Source organism: Mesocricetus auratus, unplaced genomic scaffold (assembly GCF_017639785.1).
Source record: "Mesocricetus auratus isolate SY011 unplaced genomic scaffold, BCM_Maur_2.0 Super-Scaffold_100003, whole genome shotgun sequence".
Lineage (NCBI taxonomy): Eukaryota > Metazoa > Chordata > Mammalia > Rodentia > Cricetidae > Mesocricetus > Mesocricetus auratus.
In genome coordinates this window covers 106,702,274-106,728,831 of record NW_024429188.1, presented here as the reverse complement: position 1 = coordinate 106,728,831, position 26,558 = coordinate 106,702,274, and the positions used below count along the sequence as shown (strand labels likewise).

At 40.5% G+C, this 26,558-nt stretch overlaps 1 protein-coding gene and 1 pseudogene across 1 annotated transcript; both read right to left on the bottom strand.

Annotated features, from left to right (window-relative positions):
• Nucleotides 1–5,419: 5,419 nt before the first annotated feature.
• On the bottom strand, nucleotides 5,420–5,535 carry LOC121140098 (annotated as a pseudogene).
• Nucleotides 5,536–24,514: 18,979 nt separating this feature from the next.
• LOC101839434 (UPF0472 protein C16orf72 homolog) lies at nucleotides 24,515–25,808 on the bottom strand. The gene has a single exon (XM_005086482.4). The coding sequence runs from the start codon at nucleotides 25,703–25,705 to the stop codon at nucleotides 24,875–24,877; it is 831 nt and encodes a 276-aa protein (XP_005086539.1). The 5' UTR covers nucleotides 25,706–25,808; the 3' UTR covers nucleotides 24,515–24,874.
• Between the last annotated feature and the right edge of the window lie 750 nt (nucleotides 25,809–26,558).

Here is a 26,558-nt window from a genome sequence, read left to right as displayed (position 1 = left end):
ATATGATGTACATGTACTTTCAAAATTCAAATGAAATAATTTATAATTTTTACAATTAAATTAGTGGTCATTCCCTTCAGACAATTCACATTTTCCCTCATCCCGGATGGAAGAAAATCACACGTATCAGATTATGGATCATATGGATTATATATATATACATACATATGCACACATAAAATAAATATGAAATATGAATTAACAGAAGTTGAAAGTGACTATGTTCACAATATACATGGGGTTATAAACAGCTCTCTCTGACTTTGAAGGTGCGGGGCTCTTCCTTCCTATTTAGTATGATCCATTTTAGGACTGTTTGACATAAAGTGGAGCAGAACTATGCCTGTTGATTGTATAAATCAGTGGTAAGTCACTGGCCTGGAAATCAGAAAAAAAACACCTGAGTTCCAAAGCTGAGTCTGAACAGCCATCTTCCACTCTCTGCTGCCAACTTTCTCATTTGTAAGCCTGAATATCTTTACCCTACTTCTAAACTTTCTCTCAGCTCTAAACTCCTCATTTTATGATTGGACATAATTCAGATTTCATTCTTTCAAAAAAATAGTACAACTTAACTAAATAACATCTCATATGAAAGAAAATGAAAACCTTGATGTCACAATTGACACCCTCTGCTGTGTTGTATGCCTATCTGAATTGTTTCACCAGACATTATTAGTCCATAATCTCATAGTTGGATACAAACAACCAGAAATTAGAGATGTGGGCAATAAACAAAAAGAATGACCTCTAGTGGGGTTCATGATCCAAAAACAGCACTGGTCAAATTGGTATGTTGTTTTTGTTATTTTGTTTGCTTGTACTTTTGTAAATACACATAAATTAGTTATTCACTCCCTGCCTTGACATAGCGGTCCAGTTTACCCATTCACAACCCTCCACATTCCCTTCTCCCACCCCTATTTCACCCTCTTGCTCCATAGCTCTGTTGTTAGCAGCATTCACCAAAATACAATTCTGCTCACCATTAATCCTTGTCTTCCCTGCCCTCCACAGTACAATCGTTTCTCTATTTCATTCTTTGCCCCCACTGTCTACAACCTGCACGTAACTGCAGTCTCTCAGAGAAGCAGCTAGTTTTGTGCAAATCAACTTTTCTTTCCACTCCATATAATTATGGAGGAAACATCTTGTTTCTCATCATAGGGGAAGGAACTATAGACACTCTCACCTTGGGAGATATCTGCTGCTGCTATGCTTTAGCGGAACTGCAGACCTTTTTTTTTACAGAAGAATCAGGAATTTCTTAAAGCAATTTAAATTATCCTTTAACGTTTTTTAGAATACTTATTCTGAACAAACCTTAGAGAAAAATACATAAAAATGTATCTAAGAAACATAAACATTATGTTCTATATTCTATATTTTTAATGGTTTTGCCCCAAAGATTTTGTTTTTCAAAAATCAGGTCAAAGGTTTGCACTTAGATAATGAAGACAGAAATATAGTCGAGTGAGTTATATTAAATTGTATGATGATTGCAATGAGGCAAACAAGCATTTAAAATACCTATGCTGATAAAAGTCAAACATTGCAAAAAAAGTGCAAACATCAAGTTTCGTACAAAAATTGCAATAAAATAAAACTTCCAACATTATAATAGTCTTTTCAATAATGAACGTGTACCAAAATTCACTATCCTGGCAAATAAAGAAATCTTCCTAAAATAAACTAGCACTGTATGAGAATGTTTTGTCTTGGAGAATGGCCCTCCCCTTTATTGTTCCAAGTCATGTTATTCTCTTAATGACCTGTGTTTTATTTGAAGCTTGGTGTATGTGTTTGTGTTTGTGTGTGTGTGTGTGTGTGTGTGTGTGTGTGTACTTGTATACAATAGATCACCCTGAGACAAATGCTTGCATACCTGATACAAACATGGAACTGGTACTCGAGCAGCTTGTCTTCCTTCTCTTATTAATACAAGCAGTAATCCCACAATAGAACCTATAATCTTGAACTCTGAAAAACAAAATACATTCATCAGTGCTTGAAAAGTAACCTCCAAGAAATGCATTCCTAAATCCTTTAAAATAAACAAATTAAGAGTCCAAGAATAGGAATTCAAGGAGATTTAAATTTGAATTAGCTTAACTACTTTTGACAAGTTTACACATGAAAGACACCAAGATTGTATGTACTACTTGCTGCTTTAAGAAGTTTCATTCTGTCTGTCTATATAAAAAGTTTCAGCCAAAGTTAAATCAATCTCCTCTGCTGATTTTCAACATTAGACAAACACCCACCCACCCCCCCTTTTTGAACTCTGCTTTCAGCTTGACTTTTTCCCCAATTGAAATTCAGGCCCTCAATGGTTGGTTTTTCTTGGTTCTAAATGTTGATAAAAAAGGGTTTTCTCCACTCCCTCAATTTGATGTGACAGGCTACTGACATGAATAATGGAAGCATTTCTTTCACAGGCAAATCAACTTAATTTAGTCGGCCTTTATACTCTCAGTGGGCAAGCCACAATCCCTGAGATTCCATGAGAGCCCTGAAGTTAGATGAAATCTTTAGAATTTGTACAAAATGTATAAAGTAAACAACACTTATTTTGTCACAATACTTGAATAACTTTTACGCAGGAGTTACAGATGAATATATTACTTCCTAATCAGATCCCGATTTACAAGCAATTTGTGATGAACTCTCTGCATTCAAGAAAAAAAGTCCCTAGTAAGAAAACTAACAATTTTTTACACACATAAGTTTTAAAGCATGTGAATTGAAAACAAAATAAAACAAAAAGGCGAGCAAAAGGAAACATCCACTCCTTCCAGAAAAGACCAATATAAACCAAGGTGCATATACTGGCTAGGGCTCAGGTGTTTATAACAGAAATAGATCTATTTTGAAACAATTCTTTGAAGCAGGATCTTGGAGTACTAAAAGAGCAACTATCAGATTAAAAGCAATAGATCCATAGTCATTTCCATTTCCAGATTCAGGACACCATTATTCCCCTGAGAACTTTTCAGATCACAAAAAAGACATGTTAATAATACATTCATGAAAGAAAGATGGTGCTCATAAAAATAAAACTAAGACATATGCCTTGTGAGTTGGCCATTGAAGAATGATTTAAAAATGAATGCAACCAGGCTTTGAGTGCACAGATTTTTGCATTCCAACAGTCTCTAACAGAATATGGTACTTGGCATTTGTCCTCTGGCCTTTGATGTCATTTACATAGAGGGAAGACTGGAAGGAAGAAAGGAACACAAAACTGGGAATCCAGAGACCTGCTCCAAGCTCAGTCAGAAAATGTCCCATTTGACTCTATACTTTTTTCCCATATGAGCTTCTGACTTTTACATTCATCAATAAAGGAGAAGTAGGTAATCTTTAAGGCTCATTCCAGCTCCAAAATGCTGAAAGTCATAGACTCACAACAAAAGTCCAAATGAGTAGTAAAAAGAGTACAAGAGCATTACATAATTCATAATATCTAAAGAAAGCTTATGATTCTGAGACTTGGGTTGGTAAAACAAACCAATCCTGAACTTTTCTGACAGTAGTGTGTGTGTGTGTGTGTGTGTGTGTGTGTGTGTGTGTGTGTGCGTGCCCGCACATCTGCATGCTTGCATTTGTATAAGAAAATCCAAGCAACTGAGAGTTCCTTGGAGCACAAACAATTTTTGACAATTACTTAATTCTATCCCCACCTCCTTTCTTTGGTGGTAAATATGGAGAGGACCGAATATAGGCCTCCAACATGCTAGGCAACTGGTCTACCATTAAAGTCTACTTCCAGCCCACATTCTAAGTTTTTATAAATAATCAACTTCTCATACTATTTAAAAATGGCAAATAATAACTGAGAGAATTTTATCTATATGCATACTTTTAAAATATTCTTAGCTATATTTCAATTTTCATCAAGCAAATATAAATATAACTCTGCCAAAAATATGCTTTCAGTAAGACAGCTTCTGTTATACCATTATTAAATTTTTCATGAAGACATGTTCTAGTGAAAATTAGCTAGCATCCTTAATACCAGACTTTTAATATTATAACTTAATTTGTATGCTAATATTGTGGGCTTCATAAAACTAACTGTTCCAGTGCAAAGAGGAAAAGGTGGTTTAATTTCATATTAACTGTTAGCTACAGAAAACTATTTCCACATATATGTCATTTCAGAAAGTAAATAGCCAGGTTTCTATAAATCTTTATGTCTTTAACCACCCTTCTCTCTCTGTTTCCCTACCTCCCCCTACTCTCTCTCCTCTCATCTCCTTTTCCATCTTCTTTTTCTTTCTTAAAAATTGCTAATCAGCCAATTAGGGATTCCAACACTTATAAATGTCAGGGAAGGAAGAAAGAGAAATGGGAAAGTAGTCAAGGTAGAACAAAATCACTTCACTTTAAAGAGTGTCTACCGTTAACCCCTTAAAGAATTTACACTGCACCTTGATGGACTTGCAGTTCCCAGTCTCCACCCCTCCCACCTTCCTTCTCTATTATAATTGTTAGGTCAGTTAATTGGCTGATTAAGGATACCCTGGCATTTTTATTAACTGGCAATTAGAGCAAGACCCTGAGGCACAGAAGATCCTCCTGATTGGGGGTGTCACTTGGGTTATAAAGATTAATAAAGCCAAATGAGCTTTAAGGTCCGGTTTGGTTAATTTAATCTTCTATATGGATATTTTAGCAATATCCATTACTCTAATATTATCTCAGATGCTTTCAAGCTAAACTGAATTCATTCGAGAACAGCAATCGTTTACCTTTAGAAACAAGAAAAAAGTACACATAGGAATATTGTGTAAAAATATTTTCACCTGCTAAACTGATGCTTCTTAAACTTTAGTCACAACACTCCATTCCCTCTTTCAAGACCATTCCAATAGAAGACCCAAGTCCTCATTAAACAAATCTACAAGAATATGATATGTGATATTCCCTAATCCATTTAGCCTATGTAAAAACCCTTTCACACCTTTCTATAACTTGTCTAAGAACAGTTGGCACTTATGAAAAGTTGTTGATCAGGGTGGCCAGTTATGGGCAAAGCAAATGTTCTCTTATATTCCAAACAGTTTATGTGATTATAAGAGGATAGTGTATCATATTAAAATTGTGACTTAGGTACACAACTTTAGAATAATAATATTCTGCAGAATCAATACTGACTACGCATGTACTGAGAGGGAGAAATCCCAGGGAAATGGTAAAGGCAATATAAAGCAGAGTCTACGCCCTAGACTTTGGATCAGATATGGCCCAAAGTAAAAGTCCTGTCACTTCCACATAGTTAAAAGTCCAACTTTGGATTGGTCTAGGCTTATGTGAACCCTTAATTATTTCATTTCTCTTTTCTCTAGAAACATTTTAATAATAATTTAGAAAATTATGCCCAATAACTGGCATCTCACACCTTCTTAGCAGTGAGAAATGTTACTTGTGCAGGACAAAATCTCAGATAGCCTTGCCAATAAACAAGAACATGCTTTTCAACAGTTAGGAAGAGAGACTAACACAGCCAGAAGGTCCTGAAGGTACAAGAAGTCACTTTTGTTTTACATGTGAAATGGGAATAATAGAACTCACTTCATAAGCTGAAGAAAAAGATAAAGAGACAATATCGAAGTACCTTTTCTCAGGTTTGGCACATGGTAGGTGATCAATAACCAACCACTATTACTGGCATGCATATATTTCCTTATTTAATTTTCTAGATGGTTGAGTAACCTAATAGGTCATTTTTGGTATCATACATAGTCTAAGAACTTGGAAAAATACAGAGGTTAGAGATGAGAAAACAATTTTATCTTAGAAATGGAAGAATAAATTTGATCACAGCAAACCCATGGTTAGGGAAATGTTTCATTTTGGAATCTGGACCTATGTCCAGTTATCAGGACTCAGAAGGATTTGAGGGCTGCTCAACAACCAGATATTCACAAACGCTGCTACAGTTTGGAATATTAAGGAGATTAGCTAATTTTCACTAGCACATGTCCTCATGAAAAAATAGTAGTAAAACAGAATTCCATGACACTTAATATCTCCTGAACACAGAGGTGAAAAGAATGGACTAAATAGCTGACTTCTTGGATTTTTATCTCTGCTACTACTAGCTGTTTGACCTTAAGCAGTATAGTTAACCTCTTGTTAATTATGTTGCTATGATCAAATACCTAGCAACAAGCAACTCATGGGAAAAAGGATTTATTTGGCCCCAGGGTTTGAAGATGCATTCTATTATGGCCAGGAAGGCATGGCAGCAGGAGTTGCTTTGAACTGTGGCTGCAGGAGTGTGAGGTTGATTTCTTACATATTGGCAGATTATAAAGCAGAGTAAAGCAAAGGATTTCAGCTGGATTTCTCATTTTCCCATTCTTACTCAGTCCAGCAAGCTTTTCAGTGAGATGGTATCTCCCATATACAGATCATGTCTTCCCCTCTTAGTTAACCTGTTGTGAAAAAACCCTCACAGACACACCCAAGAATATACCTCATCAGTGGCCTAGATTTTTCTTAGCCCAAGCAAGTTGACAATCAAAATTAACCATCACTATTCTCTATTCCTCAATTTATCCTCTTGTAAGATGATAATGATGTAATGAACACTAAATGAATTAATACTTGTAAAATATTTACAAGTGCCTTACAAAAGGAGTTATGCATAAAACTTGTTAAATAAGCAAAACTCTCAAGGTCCTTAGTAATGTCCTCCTGTTACTGATACCCTTTCCTCCAAACAACGAACTTTGTATGAGCTTTGTAAGATGGCAGTAATGCCTAGAATACAGAAATGTAAAAAAGTGAAGAAACCAGCAGCAGAAAATTTGCACTTAACCCTCATGAGAGCAGGCCCTTGCTCGTCTGTGCAACACAATAGAGCAAACCCTATTGGTGGAGGTGTGGGTGAGCCAGCCCCTAAGTTGTGAGCAGGGAAGAGTTGTCCCCATTACCCGTCTGTCTGGTGGCAATATGGGCAGAGGGGAGATGCTCTCCCACCTCCTGCCTATCAACACGTGAAGCAGGTGAAAGAGCTGGCCCTGAAGTAATAAGAATGGGAGAAGTGGCCCTGCTACCAGCTGCAATCTTCAGGAGAACTGGCCCTGCACCTCACCTGGGCAGCATAATAGAGCCAAACATTTGGCGGAGGTGTGGGTGAGCCGCCCCAAAGTTGTGAGCATGGGAGAGCTGTCTCCACTAGTTGTCTGCCATGCGGTGGTGTGGGTGGGGAAGAGATGTTCACATATCCCATCCCTCACCCCTTACTGCCTGCAACATACTAGCAAGCTGATCCTCCCCCTTACCAGCTGCAGCACTTGGAACAGTGGACCCTGGACCCTGCACCTCGCCTGGGCAGCACAGTAGAACTGACCTTGTTGGTAGAGGTGTGGGCGAGCCAGCTCTGAAGCTGTGAGCATGGGGAAGCTGTCCCCATTTTTCATCTGTCATCTGGTGGCATGGGGACAGATGCCCTCCCCCGGCTCATCAACGCCTGAGCCAGGTGGGCGAGCTGACCCCGAGGTCATAAGAGCAAGAGAGCTGTCCCTGTCCCTCATCTGCTGCAGCACTCCGGGAAAGTGTCCCTGCACCTCACCTGGACAACACAGGCCCTGAAGGTATCAGGTGTGGGGGAACCGACCCTGAGGACACGAAAGCAGGAGAACTGGCCCCGCCCCTTGCTCATCACTGCAAGGGGGGAACTAACCAAAGCAATGCAGGAGAGCTCACCCTGGTGGTGAAGACAGGAGAGAGCTAGTGGGCTGACCAACACTGCAGCTACCCAGGCCCAGAGCAGGATTATACATTGGCTCACTCCAGCATCCACCCCATCTGTGATTTGCTGAAGCACAGGGGTGGGGGCGGGTGCAGTCATTTCTGTGGACCCAGGGCTACAGGATCTCCACAACACATGGCAGCAACAGGCTGTCCACAGAGAGTCCCAGTGATGGCCCGGCATCGCTGGTGGAAGGGAGACCAGGGGCCTTGAAACAAACGATGATTCTTTGCACTGAATGCCTGCACGTAAATAAAGGGGTTTACCACATGACTCAGTGTCACACTGCAGCGTCCATAATGAGACTGTCCCTCTCTCCCCTTTAAAACTTTTTCTCTTAAATTTTACTTCGGTTTATTCTGGCGAGGAGGGGTGGGATTGGAAGGCATGATGTGAAATAAAAAGAAAGTTTTAAAAAAAGAAAACTTGCACTTATATCACCTTTCTAGTTTCCTAATCCACTATGCCACAGACACATGGTTACAGATGGACATGAGTATTTGTCACCATTATTGACCTTTTAACCTATGAGGAAAGGGGCAGGAACCAATCTACCATGGAACAAAATTGGAAAGGCTGTGAAGTCTGTCTTTAAACCTTAATTCTCCAACTCTCCTTTTCCTATGAGACACAAAATACAAACTTCCTCCTTTAAAATAACCCAGGAGCTAGGATATGGCCCAGTGTTTAAGAGCACTGGCTACTCTCCAGAGAACCCATGTTCAATTCCCAGTACCCATTTGAGGGCTTACAGCCATCTGTAACTCCAGACCTAAGGGTGAAACACCTATTCTGATATTTGTGGACACTAACCATTTCTATGGTACACAGACATAAATGCAGACAGAATACCCATACATATGAAATAAAAATTAAAATCAAAATAATTCAGATGAAAGCAATACAGTTGGAAGGTCTGTCTCTGAGTGTTATGCCTTCTGAGGGCTGTAGTAAGGTCATGTACCCACAAATGGGGAAAGTGACTTCACTAAAATGATTAAAGTCATATTTTCCCAATATCTTTAGATTCAATATCAAGTTGCATTTAGAAAATAATGGTGGACTGTTTTCATCCCAGCATTTGCCACTTGTATTATTTTGCAGACTGGCATGCCTTCTAGGAGTTCAAGTAAAATGCCACTTCATGATGTACTGTTTGCATGGAACATTACAATACAAATTGAGTGTCCTGGTTAGTATATATTGACCTCCCCCACAAAACACCCCCCACCTGGCCAAGATTTGGATCATTAATATGAACAAGAACTAGAGTTTAAGGGCATCTGAGGGGTAAAACTAAGTAGGAAATGCTGCCCTTTCATGATTAGGGTTTTTTTAAATTTGATAACACATTCCTTCCCATAATCTTCTTAGCCTTCTATTAGTCTTTATTAGTCTTTGGGGGGGTGTTTGAGACTGGATCTCTCTGTATAGCTTTGGATGCTGTCCTGGAACTTGCTCTGTAAACCAGGCTGGCCTGAAACTCACAGGAATTTCCCTGCCTCTGCCTCCTGATTGCTGGGATTAAAGACATGCCAGGTTTCATCAGTCTTTTTATGGCAATTCAATTACTATAGCAAGACTTTTCAAAGTGTAATTTTTACCCCAACTATGAACCTAACAAACAATCACACAACCAGTCCCCAAGAAAACAAAGCAAGAGATGAGGGCTGAAGAGATGCCCCAGGATTCAAAAACTTGTTTTTGCAGAGGACCCAGGTTCAGTTCTCAGCACCTGCAAGGTGGCTTATGACCATCTTAAAGTCCAGTTTCAAGGGGTCTGGTGCCCTCTTCTGGCTTCAGTGAGCACCAGGAATGCATGTGGTGTATATATTATATATACATGCAGGCAAAGGATTCACATATGATAGACAGAAAAATCTGTTTTTAAAAAAAGAATATTTAAAAAGCATCACAGCACACTAGTAGTATGAAAGAAGAGATAGAATTTAGAGATTAAAAGGGGGATTTCTGAGTTCAAACTTACCTCTCATTTTACAGCTACAGAAACACAAGTCCAGGGTAGGCAAGTCACAGAATTATTCCAGGCTAGACCAAGATTGAGAACACAGATATCCTGACTCCTGGTCAAGGGTTCCTTCTTTTGCACAGTCTGCAAGTTTCCATTTATGTGAAATTTCTTTGATCACCAATATGAGCTTTGAGATGTTGATGAATCATCTTATCCAAGAACATATAAATGGACTTAATCTAACTTAAATTTACAGCCTCTCTGTATTAAACATACTGCTTTATTTTGTGGATAAAAAATAAGTTGTAGTTTGAGTTAAAACTTTCAGTAATTCCAGGTATGAAAAATGGATGCTGCTCATGAAGGTTAATATTACATAAAAAGATGCTTTTGATCCTTTATATGCTACAACAGAAACCTCCTAGGGGCAATTACTCAGGATTCTACCTGTTATAATTTGATAATGCTTGATTTGAACTGAATTAAGAGTAGGGTTCCTCCGCAGTCACAAAAAGAGAAACATGGCATGTACTCTCTCATATATGGATTTTACACATAGATCTGGGGAGTGCCAGCCTACAATCCCATAGCCAGAGAGTCTGGGAAACAGAAACTTCATTCAGTGGCTGATGGAAGAAGAGGCAGACTCCCACGGCTAAGTACTGAGCTGAACTCAAGAAAGCCAGTAACAGAGAGGGAGGACTGATGACCAAAGGAGTTAAGACTAGACTGGTTTAACCCCAGAAACAGCTGACCTGACAAGGGTTAACTCTTGAATCCCAGGCTGATGCCTGGGAATCCAACATGAGACTGATCAAGACCCCCTGAATGGGGGTGTCAGTGAGGAGGCCTAGGTAATCTATTAAGCCTTGGGCAGTAGATCAGTATTTATCCCAGGTATAAACATGGACTTTGGACTCCCATCCAACAATGTAAGATGAACTGTCACCCTGAACTCTTGGGGGGAGGGTCTAGGCCCTGCCCTGGATGAAATGACAGTCTATGGACACCCCCATGGAGGGCCTCACTCTCCCTGGGGAAATGAAGGGATAATGGGGGAGTTGGGGGGAGGGCACGGGAGGAGGGGAGGGAAAGGGAGAGGGACCTGGAACTGACTTGTGAACCAACCATGTTTCTAATCTAAATTTAAACTTAAAAATAAAAAAAAAATTAGCCGGGTGGTGGTGGTGCATGCCTTTAATCCAGCACTCGGAAGGTAGAGGCAGGCGGATCTCTGTGAGTTCGAGGCTAGGCTGGACCGACAGCCTCAAAAACAATACAGAGAAACCCTGTCTCGTAAAACCAAAAATAAAATTAATAATTAAAAAAAGAGTAGCGTTCCTCAGGGGTTGTCTCTGGTTCTTTTACTAGGACTTGTGACCATACTCCTCATACTGGGTCACTTTGCCCAGCCTTAATACATGGGGAGGTGCTTACTCTTATGGCAACTTGATATGCCATGTTTTGTTTATACCCATGGGAGACCTGCCCTTTCCTGAACTTAAACAGGGGAGTGGATTGGGGGTAAGAACAGAGGGGGTTAGAGGGAGAGCCTGGGTGGAGAGGAGGTAGGGGAAACTGAGGCCAGGATGAAAGATAGAGTAGAGCCAAGTGTGGTAGCACACACCATTAACATCAACACTCAGGAGGTAGAAGCAGGTGGATCTTTGTGTATTCAAGGCCAGCATGGTCTACAAAGCAAGTTCCAGGCTAGCCAGAGATACACAGTGAGACCCTGTCTCTAAATTTAAAAGACATGGGGGTCTTTATAGCTTAACCACATTGGATTTAAAGAAATTCAACCATAGAACAGTTGATAACACATTTATTCCCATAATTTTATTAGTTATCTATTAGTCTTCATTTGTCAATGAAAAACTACACCTTAACAAAGTGTTCTGAAAGAATGTGAATAATATTTCTTGCTATGGTATGGGCCAATAGTTCATGCAGCTGAACTTTCATTTCTCTCTCATTAAAATTGCTTGTCTGCCTCATCTAGATGTATATTCAAATGATAATAAGATGTAGACTACATACGATTGACCCATGACAGTATGTTTTGCAGTTTCTAGAGGATTTTGTTACTTGGTGGCATTGTATATCACATCTGATTCTTCCACACCATTGTTAATGATGATGATTCCTCAGAACACTATCAAAAGTAAGGCAACTAAACAGGGTCTCACCAAAACAAGAAAACATAAGCAAAACTTTCAAAGGAAGAAAGACAGTTTTTATTTTATGGTCTGATAATAAAATGCATTCCATTCTATAAAATGGAAGTATGAAGGTTTTTGCCAGGAAATGAAAAGAACTACTGGATTTGCAATTATCCACTGATTTCAGGAGTTTGGGGTTAGAACACATTTCTAGAAATAGAAAACTCACTAATGTGAAGAAATTACTCTTCGAAACTTCAAGTAATGGCATGCTCTTTGGAGTTATGTATATGTTATTTCACATAATAATGCTTATCTTTCTGTTGAGTGTAAGACATTTTTGTCAATGAAATTATATACTAATCTCTCCAGGGAGCACAATTTCTTAACCAAGAGGAGAATTGATTTACAATGTTAACAATTCTTCTCTACAATTAGTGCTTTGATTTTTATTAAATTTCTTAAAATTGAGTTAGTCTAGGTATCTGTTTCTCAGCACTTGATATGACTTGGAAGTAGGGGAAAAGGCAGAGGCAAGATGAGGAAACAGACCAGGAAATGAGTGAACTGGATTAACCCAATTCTACCACTTCCGGGTCAAATGACCAAAGGCAAATCAGTATAATAGTCCCCCCCCTTGTCTATTGCTTTCCATGATCCCAACATCAACAGTTAACCTCTTTCAGAAAACAGTAAGTGGGAAATCAATAAAAATTTGTAAGTTTTATATTGTATACTTTTCTGACATAAATCATTCCTCTTTCTTAATATCCATACTATATACAGTATCATTAAGTCACTCAGTAACCATCACAGGTATCATAATGACAATGGCAATGTTAAGGTTCAATTGATAAAAGTGAAAGACAAAATATTATAGGTATGTACATATAGGAGTAATATGTAGAGAGAGTTGAGTGTTGTCTCTAGTCTAAGCGATCCACTAGGATTTTGAGGATTGTTGCCATCTGAATAAGGCACAACTACCAAATATTTTTCTGGACCCAAGTTTCTTTATCTGTAATATTGCCAGACGAAAGAACCTATGAGAATCAAAGGGCTGGGGATGTCACTCAGTGATACAACTCTTACCTCCCATGCCTAAGACCCTGGGTTCCATCCTTAGAACTGAAAAAAAATTAGATAAGGGGAGATGGAAAGGAGGAAGGAAAGAACACACAAGTCAGTAAAATCATCCCCGTGAAAGCACTTGAGAAACTGTAGCGCTAACTGAATTTGGAATAGGTTTCCTTACTAAATTTCCTTTCTTTCTTTCTTTCTTTCTTTCTTTCTTTCTTTCTTTCTTTCTTTCTTCCTTTATTCCTTCCTTCCTGTCTGTCTGTCTGTCTTTTTCTTTCTTTTTTATTTTCGAGACAGGGTTTCTTTGTGTAACAGCCCTAGCTGTCCTGGAACTAGCTCTGTAGACCAGGCTGGCTTCAAACTCACAGATATCTGCCTGCCACTGCCTCCCAAATACTGGAATTAAAAGTGCATGCCCCCCCAGGTTTTATCATGAATAATGCTGCTATGAACATAGTTTACCCTTCATGATAGCCACAAATAATATACATATCTTGGGGTAACTCTAACCAAGCAAGTAAAAGATCTATATGACAACAACTTCAAGTCTTTGAAGAAAGAAATTGTAGAAGATATCAGAATATGGAAAGATCTCCCATGCTCATGAATCAGTAGGATTAACATAGTAAAAATGGCCAACTTACCAAAAGCAATCTACAGATTCAATGCAATACCCAACAAAATTCTTTACAGAGCTTCAAAGAACAATACTCAACTTCACATGGAAAAACAAAAACCCATGATAGTTAAAACAATCCTGCATAATAAAGAAACTTCTGGAGGCATCACCATCCCTGATTTCAAACTCTACATTAAAGCTATAGTAATAAAAACAGCATGGTATTGGCGTAAAACAGACAGGTGGATTAATGGAATGGAATTAAAGACTCTGACAAAAATTCACACACCTAGGACAAAGAAGCTAAAATTGAACACTATAAAAAGAAGAGCATCTTCAACAAATGGTGCTGACCTAACTGGATTTTGGCATGTAGAAGAATACAAATAGATCTATATCTATTGCCCTGCACAAACTGAAGTCCAAGTGGATCAAAGACCTCAAAATAAATCCAGTTAATTGAACCTGATAGAAGCGAAAGTAGGAAATAGCCTTCAACTCATTGTCACAAGTTCTTGTTTTATTTTTAATGAGCTTGGGTTAGACTGTGACTTTTGGTCAAGGAAAAATTCCAGAGCTTCAAAAATCTAAGGGATCATCTGAGGTGAGAAAGACTTGAGACTGGAGAGTCTTATGTTCATGTGAACAATTAACAGGGTGTTTTTTGTTTGTTTTTTGTTTTTAAGTACTTAAAAGAAATTGCTAGCATCCAGTTACTCCAACACCATTTGTTGAAGATGCTTTCTTTTTTCCATTGTATAGTTTTAGCTTCTTTGTCAAAGATCAAGTGTTCAAAGGTGTGTGGGTTGATATCAGGGTCTTCGATTTGATTCCATTGGTCTACCTGTCTGCTTTTGTGCCAGTACCAAGCTGTTTTCAAGACTATAGCTCTATGCTAGAGCTTGAAATCTGGGATGGTGATGCCTCCGGAAGTTCCTTTATTTTACAGGGTTGCCTAGACTATCCTGGGTCTTTTGTTTTTCCATATAAAGTTGAGGATTGTCCTTTCAATGTCGGTGAAAAATTGTGCTGATATTTTGGTAGGGATTGCATTGAATCTGTAGATTGCTTTTGGTAAGATTGCCATTTTTACTACTTTGATCCTACCTATCCAAGAGCATGGGAGATCATTCTATTTTCTGGTATCTTCTTTAATTTCTTTCTTTAAAGACTCAAAGTTCTTGTTATACAGGACTTTCACCTGTTTGGTTAGAGTTACCCCAAGATATTTTATGGTGTTTGTGGCTATTGTAAAGGGTGATGTTTCTCTGATTTCTTTCTCATCCCCTTTATTGTCTATATATAGTAGGGATACTGATTTTTTGAGTTAATTTTGTATCCTCCCAATTTGATGAAGGTGTTTATCAGATGTAGGAGTTTCCTGGTAGAATTCTTTGGGTCGCTTATGAAAACTATCATATCATCTGCAAATAGTGAAAGTTTGACTTCCTCCTTTCCAATTCATATCCCCCTGATCTCCTTTTGTTGTCTTTTTTCTCTAGCTAGAACTTATATTAAAGAGATATAGAGAGAGTAGACATCCTTGTCTTGTTCCTGATTTTAGAGGAATCACCTTTAGTTTCTCTCCATTTAGTTTGATGCTGGCTGTTGGTTTGATGTATATAGCTTTTATTATGTTTAGGTATGTTCCTATTATCCCTGATCTCTCCAAGACCTTTATTATAAAGGGGTGTTGGATTTTGTCAAAGGCTTTTTCAGCATCTAGTGAGATGATCATGTGGTTTTTCTTTTTCAGATTGTTTATATGGTGGATTACATTGATGGATTTTCATATGTTGAACCATCCCTGCATCCCTGGGATGAAGCCTACTTGATCATGGTGTATGATTTTTCTGATGTGTTCTTGGATTCGATTTGCCAGTATTTTGGCATCAATGTTCATGAGGGACATTGGTCTGTAATTCCCTATCTTGATTGTGTCTTTGTGTGGTTTGGCTACTAATGTATTTGTAGCCTTGTAAAAATAATTTGGCAGTGATCCTTCTGCTTCTATTGTGTGGAACAATTTGAAGTGTATTGGTATTAGGTCTTCCTTGAATTTTTGGTAGAATTCTGCACTGAAACATGCACAAAACTTAAGTCCAAATGGATCAAAGACCTCAACATCAGCCCAGCCACACTGAATCTCTTAGATGAGAAAGAGGGAAGTACCCTTGAACGAATTGGTACAGGAGACCTCTTCCTGAACATAACACCAGTAGCACAGACACTGAGATCGACAATTAATAAATGGGACCTCCTGAAACTGAGGAGCTACTGCAGGGCAAAGGACACAGTCAACACGACAAAATGACAGTCCACAGAATGGGAAAAGATATTCACAAAACCCATATCTGACAGAGGGCTGATCTCCAAAATTTACAAAGAACTCAAGAAGCAAGTCTCCAAAGGATCCAATTTAAAAATGGGGTACAGGTGGGAGGGCACGGAAGGAGGGGAGGGAAACGGAGAGGGACCTGGAATTGACATGTGAAGCAACCTTGTTTCTAATTTAAATTTAAAAATAAATAATAAGAAATAAAAATGGGGTACATAACTAAATAGAGAATTCTCAATAGGGGAATCTAAAATGGCTAAGAGACACTTGAGAAAGTGCTTAACATCCTTAGCCATCAGGGAAATGCAAATCAAAACAACTCTGAGATACCATCTCACTCACATCAGAATGGCTAAAATCAAAAACACTAATGACAGTTTATGCTGGAGAGGATGTGGTGAAAGGGGAACACTCCTCCACTGCTGGTGGGAATGCCAACTTTTGCAGCCATTTTGGAGATCAATATGGAGATTCGTCAGAAAAATGGAAATCAGTCTACCACAAGATCCAGCAATTCCACTCTTAGGCATATACCCAAAAGATGTATATTCACATGACATAAATTAGTATAAGCCTGTTCTGCTGAAAACTAGTGTTTGGATTTGGTACTTAAATGATACTTTTGGAGTGAAAATTAGCACTAAGGTAATATATGACTCCAGCAAAAATAGCATGTTATTGTATTAATGGTGTATTAATTTGCCAAAGTTTTATGATTTTTACAAAGGCATTCTCTTCTTTGAAAAAAAAAAGTACATGCCCCCACCACCCGGCAAATTTTATTACCTTTTAAACTAGAGTCACTGTAACAAATGAGCGCTCAGACACAACTCTAAAACTTGTGACTGAATCTTGTGCTGCTTTTGTCCTTTTTAAAAAATTTGATTCTTTTTACATGCGTTCATTGGAGGGGGTTGGCACATGCATGCCACAGTGTGCATGTGGAGGTCAGAGGACACCTAGTATGAGTCTGTTCTCTCATTCCACTGAATACAGATTGTCAGGCTTGGTGGCAAGTGCCTTAACCAATTTACCCATCTCACCTGCCCATATTTGTTTTTTATATTACAATTCCATCATTACTAGCAAACTAGTTACTACGTGGTAGAATTAGCTATGCACTTGAGAATTACTGTGGTAAATACCTTCCTGCATCTGTTTCTCCTGATGCTGAAACATTGCTGTAGCATGATCTTGGGATAGCAGCACAAAAGAGCTTCAGATCCCACAGTCACCGACAGTGGTTAGTGTTATCATCCGGGAAGATGTTGGGTTCCATACAGAAGGCACAGCTGTCATCTGAAAGTGGTATAATAACAAATGGTTTTACTGGAGACAACGGCATGCCGCTCTAATTTCACCACTGGTGACAGACACAGAAGGGTTCCTGGGCTTACTGGCCAGCTGGGCTAGCTGAATTGGGGAGCTTCAGAGTCCGTGAGAAACCTTGTCTCAAAAAATGTCGGTTGGGCTTCATGCAATAAATACAGCAAGCATGAAAAAAACTCACAATATGGAAATGCAGGAGAAGGTGAGTGCTATGCACACAATCTATAGGGGTCATGAGCACTTTTGAGACTGTTTTCCTCGCTCTCTAGCCCACTTAAACATTCTCAGTGCCTTAACAAACTGTATCTAATTCTATTACTATAATAATAATAAATTAGAGAGCAATTAAGAAAGATACCTGATATCAAACTACAAATGGATAAACATTATCTTAATATATGACTTGAAACTCTGAAATAGAGGAAAAGGTAGCCAGAACTCTTCAAGACATCAGCATGGAAAAGGATGTTCTAAATAAAACTGCAAACATGCAGGGAATAAAAACAACAATTGACAAGACTAATGAAACTAAAACGCCTTTGTACAACAAAGGAAGCAGTTAATCACATGTACATATTGCTTACAAGGGGGGAGAAGATCATTGCTAGATACACAACTGGCAAAGGTTAATATCTAAATTATACAAAGAAGGCAAAAACTGAACAATAAGAAATCAATCCAACCATTAAGTGGGTATATTAAATAAAAATATATTTTTCAAAAGACGTGCAAATGGCCAATAAACATGAGAAAAAGTTCGAAATCAGGATTGGAGAAATAGTCAGTGCATGTACTACCTGTGTTGAGGACACAAGTTGAGTTCCCAGCCCCCACAGCAGGCAGCTCATAAATGCCTGTAACTCCAGCTCCAGGGGAATCCAGTGCTTCTGGCCTCTGAGGGCACTTTCTTTCACATGTGCACCTGTAAACACACACAAATGTAATAATAAATAAATCTTTAAAAATGTTCAACCTCACTAGTCATCTGAGAAATACAAATAAAAACTATATTGAGATTTCATCACACAGCAGTCAGAACAAAAATCATTAAGAAAATAAGTAATAAGCCAGCGTTGGTGACGCACACCTTTAATCCCAGCACTCGGAAGGCAGAGGCAGCCTGGTCTACAAAAGCTAGTTCCAGGACAGCCTCAAAAGCCACAGGGAAACCCTGTCTTGAAAAACCAAAAATAAAACCCCAAACAAATGAAATTAAGTAATAACAAAAGCTGGTGAGAATGTGGAGACAAGGGGATCATTATAAACTGCTTGTGGGGATGTATATTAGTCCAGCCATTATGGAAATAAGTATGAGACTCCTCAAAATACTAAAATTAGCTTATTTTATAGCCCAGCTATACCACGCCTGGGTGTTTACCCAGAGGGCTTCAAGGTACTCCAGCTGTTCACCACAGCTAAATCATGGAATCAATTAAGGGATCTAAAGAACAGGAAAAGGGGTGATATATATGTACACAACAAAATGTTTTCAGCCATAGAAAGACTCATTTGTCTCATTTGCGGTTCCTAGATTTTATATAGATACATAAAGTAATCTGTACATGCGTCTTGGAAGCGGAAGCAAAGCTGTGCAGGGAAGCAGAGGGGACTAATGGGATGGGGAGGAATGAGAAAAGGGAGAATGAGGAGGATAAGGAGGGAGTGAATACGCCCATTGTACAAAATATATTTGTATGAGAGTTTCCATATTTGGTAGCATGTAATGACTAATATAAACAATGAAGCAAAAACTAAAAACAAAATGGCTTGAAGAAAGAACAGAGTGAACTTTAAGCAAACAATGTAAATACTGAAAGAATATCCCCTGTTAAACAGAATTTAATTCCACCTAAAGCATAAAAAGAAAAAATAGTATCATAAAGTCTGTTTAGTTAATATAAAAAGAAAAACCTTCAACCCAGGTATTTGGACTTGGAAAAAGCATACTAAATAGTTGACTAATTGATCTATTTTCAATAAGTTGTGTGGACATTCTGTAGCCATAGACTTAGTCTATGGTCTATTTATTGCTTTAAAAGAGGCAAAAATTCTATCACATACACAGATAGTTAGAAAGTAGATAGTTACAGTGACTCCGGAACTTCTGCTAAAACTTTACCCATACTAGAATGCTCTTCCATTGGATGGTTTTGAATATAGACCCAAACCTATTTATGTGTCTTTTTCTAGTCTTCTATAGCATCTCATTGTGTAGCACTGAACAATTTCTCATAGCAGAAACCACTATTACAGTGTTGTCAAGGCCTTCTTATTTTCTAGTTCAAATCCTTGTTCATGCTGTTTGCTAAGTCCTTGTTCCTTGTGACAGCTTTCAGGCTAACAGAACACACTGAATACTGCATTCCAAACCACTCTGTCCTGCTGGGCTCCGACTAAAACAAGCTCTTCAGACTCCATCATGTGAACTTTTCACAAGGAACAATCTCCCTCAGACAACTCCATTCACACATACTATCCGTGAAACTGGGTCTCAGGAAGAGGTGACATCACAGACTTTCCCTCTGGCCAGGGTCATGACCACCAAAGTTGTGTTTAAGAGGCTCCCACGTGGTTTGACACATGATTTTCTTAACAATTTAACATTTCCCCCAATGTTCCCATAAGTTTCCAATTTAAGATAGTCACACTTAAATACAAAATTGGGTTCTGGTGTCAAGAAAGCCAGGGATTTCAAGAAGAATGAGAAAATTGCAGCCTGTGTAGGAGGGAAAATGTAAGACAAAATACACATAACACATGCCATATGTGGGGTTTTGTAGCAGGGTATTAGAAAGCATATATCTAGAAAGTGTGACATCAACCAGGAAACTGAATTTTTAAAGAGGAGCTAGGAATGCACTTACCTATCATATGAGAGGCCCTGGGTTCTAGCCCTGGCACCATGAAAAAAAACACTACACAATGTTCAAAAATAACCTTTATTTAAACAATAAGATCTTTTAAACATATCTACAACCAGGGTTTGGAGGTGAGGGCTTTGGAAGCAGCAGGAAGATTATTTCTCTGAGCTGGACGGCCAATTTGCCTTTAATTGGGCTATAATAGGAGCAGAGCAGCCACCCCACTGCATTCTGAAGAATCTGAAGCTGTCTGCAGAAAGCTCTGCCTAGTAGCTACTGAAGACGACTTTGGATTCATCTCAAAGTTCTTAATGTGAAAAAAAGCAGCTTATGTATCAGGGTGGTTTCCATTCCAGTTCTTCTCAGAGTTGGAGCCTGTGAAACTGCCAGTTCTCTAGGTCTCCTTGTAGTGCGCTAAACAGAGAAAGCTATCTGGGTAAAAAGTATCCTCTGATATAGCATTTTTGGAAAAGTAAGTGCCCAAGCCATAGGCCATTTGGCAGTACTATGCTTAGCAGCTATGTCTAACCTGATGTCTGAGGGCAGCATGCACCCCAAGGTAGATATGAATGTGTCCCAATAGAAAATCATAAACTTTCTTAAAACCTTATGAGATTATTTTCAGCAACTGGATTGTGCAGTGTTTTGTAGATAACAATGTGCCACAATGTCTAAAAGTTGGACATGCCTGTGAGTCTAAAGCTTACATTTTTTCCTTATTCTTGACCTACTGTGGAAAATGGAGCCAAAAGAAAGAGAGGGCTGCATTCCATACATGTGTTCCCCTCCTACAAGTAGACATACCACAACTGCCGAGGCAATTTCCTAGCATTGAGTAATTTCACCTTTGCAATCCTTACTGCAAGGAGCTTATAGAATTCAACTGGTTACACACCACTGCCTACCTAATGACATCTTAAGTTAGTGTGCAGAGATTGGGGGGACCTAAAATATCATCTAGCATAACCAGTGACTATTTCATACACCAAACAAAAAAGGGCTTACTCAAGGTCAGCTAGTTACTGGAAAAGCTGAGGCTTAATATAGGTACCCTGTTCTTTTGTCAGTGACCAACTGAGTAGACAATTCTTCACTCCAATACCTACTTCACCATTTCAATAGAGCCAGAGTGATGTAATTGCAATGTTTTCAAACCATCACTTTGTTTTATGAGAAAGCAGTGCCTTAATGGATAAAATAATTAGGTAGATATTAAGAAACAAGATTTCTCTCAAGCTCCTATACAGAGGAGAACCCAGAAGTTTCACATTAAGGGTTATTTTTGTTGTTTTGTGAGACAGGGTCTTACCATGGAGTTCTAGGTGGCATGGAGTGTAGATCAGCTGGCCTGAAACTTGAACTCAGAGAGATCCACCTGTCTCTGCCTCCTGAGCGCTAGGATTAAAGGCGTGTGTCACTCTACATGGCTCACACATTTCATTTTTACTTAAACCTAAGAAAGAAAATGTACAAAATATGCAAGATGATGAGAAAGATGCATCTATAAATAGGTAGATTCTCTTTAGGCCCACACAGAAAATTGTTCAATGATCAACTTAAAATGAAACCCTTGAATGAATCACATATCTCAGAATCAGGGCCACAGGAAGACTTCATGCCTCATACTTACAGACCTCCTGAAAATAGGTAGTTTTGGGGACCCCCTCATTGAGATTTTGAAGTCAGCTGGAGGGTGGCTCTGAAATTGCCAAATTCACAAGACACCAGAAAACCTTTTTACTCTCTCATGGGAAATGAAGGTAAAGGCATGCAGGGATAATAATCTAGGACTAAGGGCAAGGACGTCAAGGACATTGCTGGGGTCATAATTATATGGAATGGGAGAAGACCATGGCCATACATGAATCTAGCTTATAGTTCTATTCATCTGCTCTTAAAATACAAGCATTGTATGTCCATAATGAATTAGACACTGTACTGGTCATTTGGGATTACCAAAGGAAACAAGACAAACAGAATGCCTACTCTCATAATGGCACACCCTATTCCACCCCTCCCGTGTACCTGTTAAGATGACAGTTGTTTCTCAGCTAAGTTTGTGCCCAGAATGCCCCCCAACGATTCCACCAGAAGAACGCCCTCAAGTAGTAGAAGCAGAGAGAAAGAAAACAAGCAACTACTACTAAAGAGACTGCAGCTGGGACTGAAAGCTTTCTCAGGCTTGAAGAAGCACCACAGAACTCACTTGATGTGCTTTGTATCTCCTAAGGTTTATGGCTCGGAAGGTTGGTGTGAACAGAGACTTCCTAAAGAAAGTCTTATCAGGGTGTTCATCGCCCCAGCCTGGGTTAAAGCAAAGTGCAATCACCCTGGAGAAGAACACCCTGTGAGATATTGAACCACCCACGGCTCCAGTGTCTTGCTTCTGGACATCAGGACTCCTGCCAAAGCCAGTCTTCCCAAAGTACTGTTTGGATGGAGGTATCACCCTTGGACCCTGACAAAATCTGTGGGTAGTCATTTGAGACCCTCTAAACTTTGGCCCTACCCCTACCAATTATACTGTTTCCTACTCAAAAGATACGAGATAATCTTCCAAAGATGGTCCCCCTGTTACTCATTATTTCTGGACTCAGTTTAAATGCCATCTTTTACCAGAAGCTGTGACACTATCAACAATAAAAACCTCTTTTGAATTCCACACAGCTTTCGAGAGTTTTTCCCACAACTAGAAGTCCCTGCTTGGCTACATATTTTATATTCCAAGGCACTGTGAACTCTTTGAGGATAAGGACGGTTTTATGGCTGATATCTCCTCTCAGGTCCTAAGACAGAGCCTTGGAGTTTACTAGATATAACATCAAGTTGTTTCTTTTTCTTTTCTATCTGGGAATTCACTTTATAGTCTAACATTCTTTTAACATATTGGGCAACTACGAATTTTCTCCACAGTCATATTAATGAAGCAGGGACAACTCTGCTGTGAACGTAGAGGCAGGGTGCCTTTAATAAACCTGTAACGTTTTATGCATGGACTTTGGAAGACTCTGGAGCTGTGGGCTTTTTCGTGTCTTTCCACTCCTTCCATAATCTCACTTCCTACCTCCACCCCCCAGCCATACTTCCTCAGCACACACTCGTATTAAAAACCACTTTAGCCTTTTAGATATCCTAGGACCTTTACTTCCAAATCCTTTCTGTACATATCTCCCTCTCCACGTTTGTTCTTTTAGGCTATTACCCCTGATCGCAAAGTGTGTTCCCCAGTCAATTTCAGGAACTCGAAGGATACCCTCGTATTTATTAAAAGTGATGATCCTAAGTCCTGAGTGCAACACATTTACAATTGATACACAGACAGTGATATTTAGGGAAGTTCAAACTATATGACAGTAATATTTTAGCTCAAGTAGAAATACCAGGGTTTTATTTGCTGACTCCTAGATTGATCTATTTTGTTGCCTTTGCTAAAATATTATGAACTTCAATGCTTGACTGACTTTTATTTATAGAGGGAACACATTCAGTGAGCTAAGCATTGCTGTTGACACTAGAAATATGGACTTCGTGTATTATCTGAAATGACCCTCTCAGACACATAGCTCCATTACAGAAACAAACTGAGGCCAACGAATATTAATTGGCTTGCCCCAAATCATCCAGTTATTTTGTAGAGCTAGGATTATACCATTGCTCTTTTCAGTACAGAGCATATTTCCTGTTAGTTATACCTTGGTATCCCCTTAAAGAAAACCCAGTTATTTCTAGTTGGTCTGCTACTCTAAAGCAGAACCCATGAAGTTGTAACCTCAGAAATATAAACTTCTTACATTCCTAAGCAAAAGGTTATGAAGGTCTCCATCTTATTTAGTTTCCTTTTCTTAAAGTGACTTAACCCACCATTTATTACTATCCCAATCATTGTAGCGTCTACTTACACCACCATAATCAGAATCAACTCTGTTTCAAAGCAAATAAAGGCTAAAATACATTAATTCCACAGTTTGTTTCTAGACATTGGGTGCATGGTAGAGTGGGCAAAACCAGATGACTCCAAATTTCATAAATATGTCAAATCTTACATTTTGGTACAATGATCTAGGCTGTGGTGGCGCACACCTTTAGTTCCAGCACTCCGGAAGCAGAAGCAGGCAGATTTCTGTGAGTTCGAGGCCAGCCTGGTCTACAGAGACAGTTCTAGGACAGCCAAGGCTACCAAAGAAACCCTGTCTTGAAACACCAAAACACACCACTACCACCACCAGAAACAACAACACCACATTTTGGTACAATGTAAATGAATTAGCAATGAGTATCAAAGCAAACAACCTAAATAAGAAATGATAAACTTATTCCACAACCAAACTATTCCACAATCAAACATCTATGTGTTTCCCCTTTAAGAATTTAAAGTAAGGTCACATTTATTCATTCAACAAACATTTATTGAGCACCAACAACTGTACTAGGTGCTAAGAAATACAACTTGAATAAGATAAACCAGGCTTCTGTCCTGACTGGATACATTTTGCTGTAAAGTTTAAATGATCTTGCTAACTATGTGATATTTGATGTTCTGTAATAGAATTATATATCTTTTGAAAGTCAGAGTCATAGGAAGCCTCTTCTGGAATACTTTTAAATTTTCTTTATGGTAAACTTGATAGAAATCTTTAACTTAAGAGAAAGAAGACCAGCAGTCTCCAGTATGGTTCCAACAAGCATGTTGATGGGCAAGTTGACTGTCAAGCAACAAGGTGGTGGATGGTGGCCAACCACGGGGGCAGTTAGACCATTCGGTTGCGCTTGTGGGAGGGAGAGTCTGTGGTGGTATCACCAAACTGGGCCGAGGTACGCTTGCGGATTCCCCCACTGTCCAGGAGGAGAGCCAGTTCTTCTGGGCCCAACGGGTTCTGATCGTCTTCAAGGAAGGTACTTTTCCGACGCCCACTGCTGGCAATACCTCCATCTTGAGATGGGGAACCAGGAGTGCCAGATCGCATACTGATGCTTGCCATGGCGCCATTGAGGCCATGGAGGGCGATGGCCTCGTGGAAGGGCTGCAGGTCGACGTCCACGGGCGCGCTGGACGCAGTGGCAGCAGCCTGACTGGAGGCAGCTGCGGGCGGCCTAGAGGACATCCTGGAAGTGCGTGGCGGGGGAGGGGCGGGGGGTACTTTGCCACAGAGGAAGCTTATGAGGTCTTCCCGGCGAATGATGCTCCTACCCTTCTTCACCCACTCCAGCACATCTCTAACGCGACGCTGGTAGCCAACCTGGACTCCCAGCTCAAAACTTCGCTGGTAGGCATCCCCGCTCTCTTTGTAGAGGCTGGTCACGGCCATGGCCGCATTCTGGAAGGGGTCCCACATAGAGAGTCCTGGCTGTTGGCACCCGGAATCTTTGTAGAGCTGGGCCACCGCAGTGGCTGAGATCTGGAAGAGGTGCCAGAGCCTCTGTCGCTCGATCTTGAGCCCAGCCGCATCAGCAGCCGCCTCCTCCTGCAGCTCGGGGGACAGCTGCTCTTCCTGCTCCGCCTCAGCAAGGCACTGGCGCTCCCACTTAGAAAACCAAGGCTCAGTGACCTCGGCCTCACAGTCCTTCTGCTGCTCCTCCATCCTCCTCTTCCTCCAGGCCGCGCGCCTTCCTCCGCTACAGTCTCCGCCGCCGACTGTGGCTGCTGCTCCTTCACCTCCACCGCCACCGCCACCGCCACCGCCACCGCCGCCGCAGCTCACCTCAGGGTCGGGGCCGCCCTCCACCTTTCCACGGCCACCGCCGCCGCCTTCGCGGGCGCCGCTGGGCGGGCGCGCGGGCGGCGGGGGCCCAGAGGCCAACTGCTCCAGCGAGCGCCGCCCGGGGGCCTGGTCCACGCCCCGCCCCGCCCCGCCGGCCCGCCCCCCCTCCCCCCCCCCCCCCGGCGACGCCGCGCTAGCAGCCTCTGCAGCCGCGGAGATAACCCCAAGACCGCCGGCGCCGCTGCGCTCCCCGCTTCCGGGCTCGCGGCTTGCTCCGGCGGTCCGCTCACACGGCCTCCCGGCCTCCCGGTACAGGCCTGGGCCGGCCGCTCCGCCCCGGCACTCGCTAGCGCCGCGCCTGCCGCACTGAAGGCTCCGAAGGTGGCCCGCTGGCTGCAGCGCTGCCTCCACGCAGCGCTCGCCTGGATGCCGGGGGCTCGCTCCCTTGGCACACAGTTTGGGGGCACTTGTCGGCTGTATCCTAACGAGCTGATGAAATTTTACATCCCGTGTTGCCACAGATGATTACGGGGGCAACTTCATGGTGCGAGTCACATCCAGGGAGGCCGAGGGGGAGAGTGGAAAGACCTGTTCCTTCTGTGAACTAAACAGGCGATATGGACTCTTTGGCAACGTCTTCCACAGTTGGGGGAAAAAAATGTGTGACATGAATCAGCCCGTATTTTGTAGAGGGAGAAAAAGGTCACACTAGAAAAGTGCCCCTCCTTAGCCT

Bases quoted from the DNA above. Each gene is read 5' to 3' on its own strand.
- LOC101839434 (XM_005086482.4), bottom strand. From the start codon at position 25,705: ATGGAGGAGCAGCAGAAGGACTGTGAGGCCGAGGTCACTGAGCCTTGG.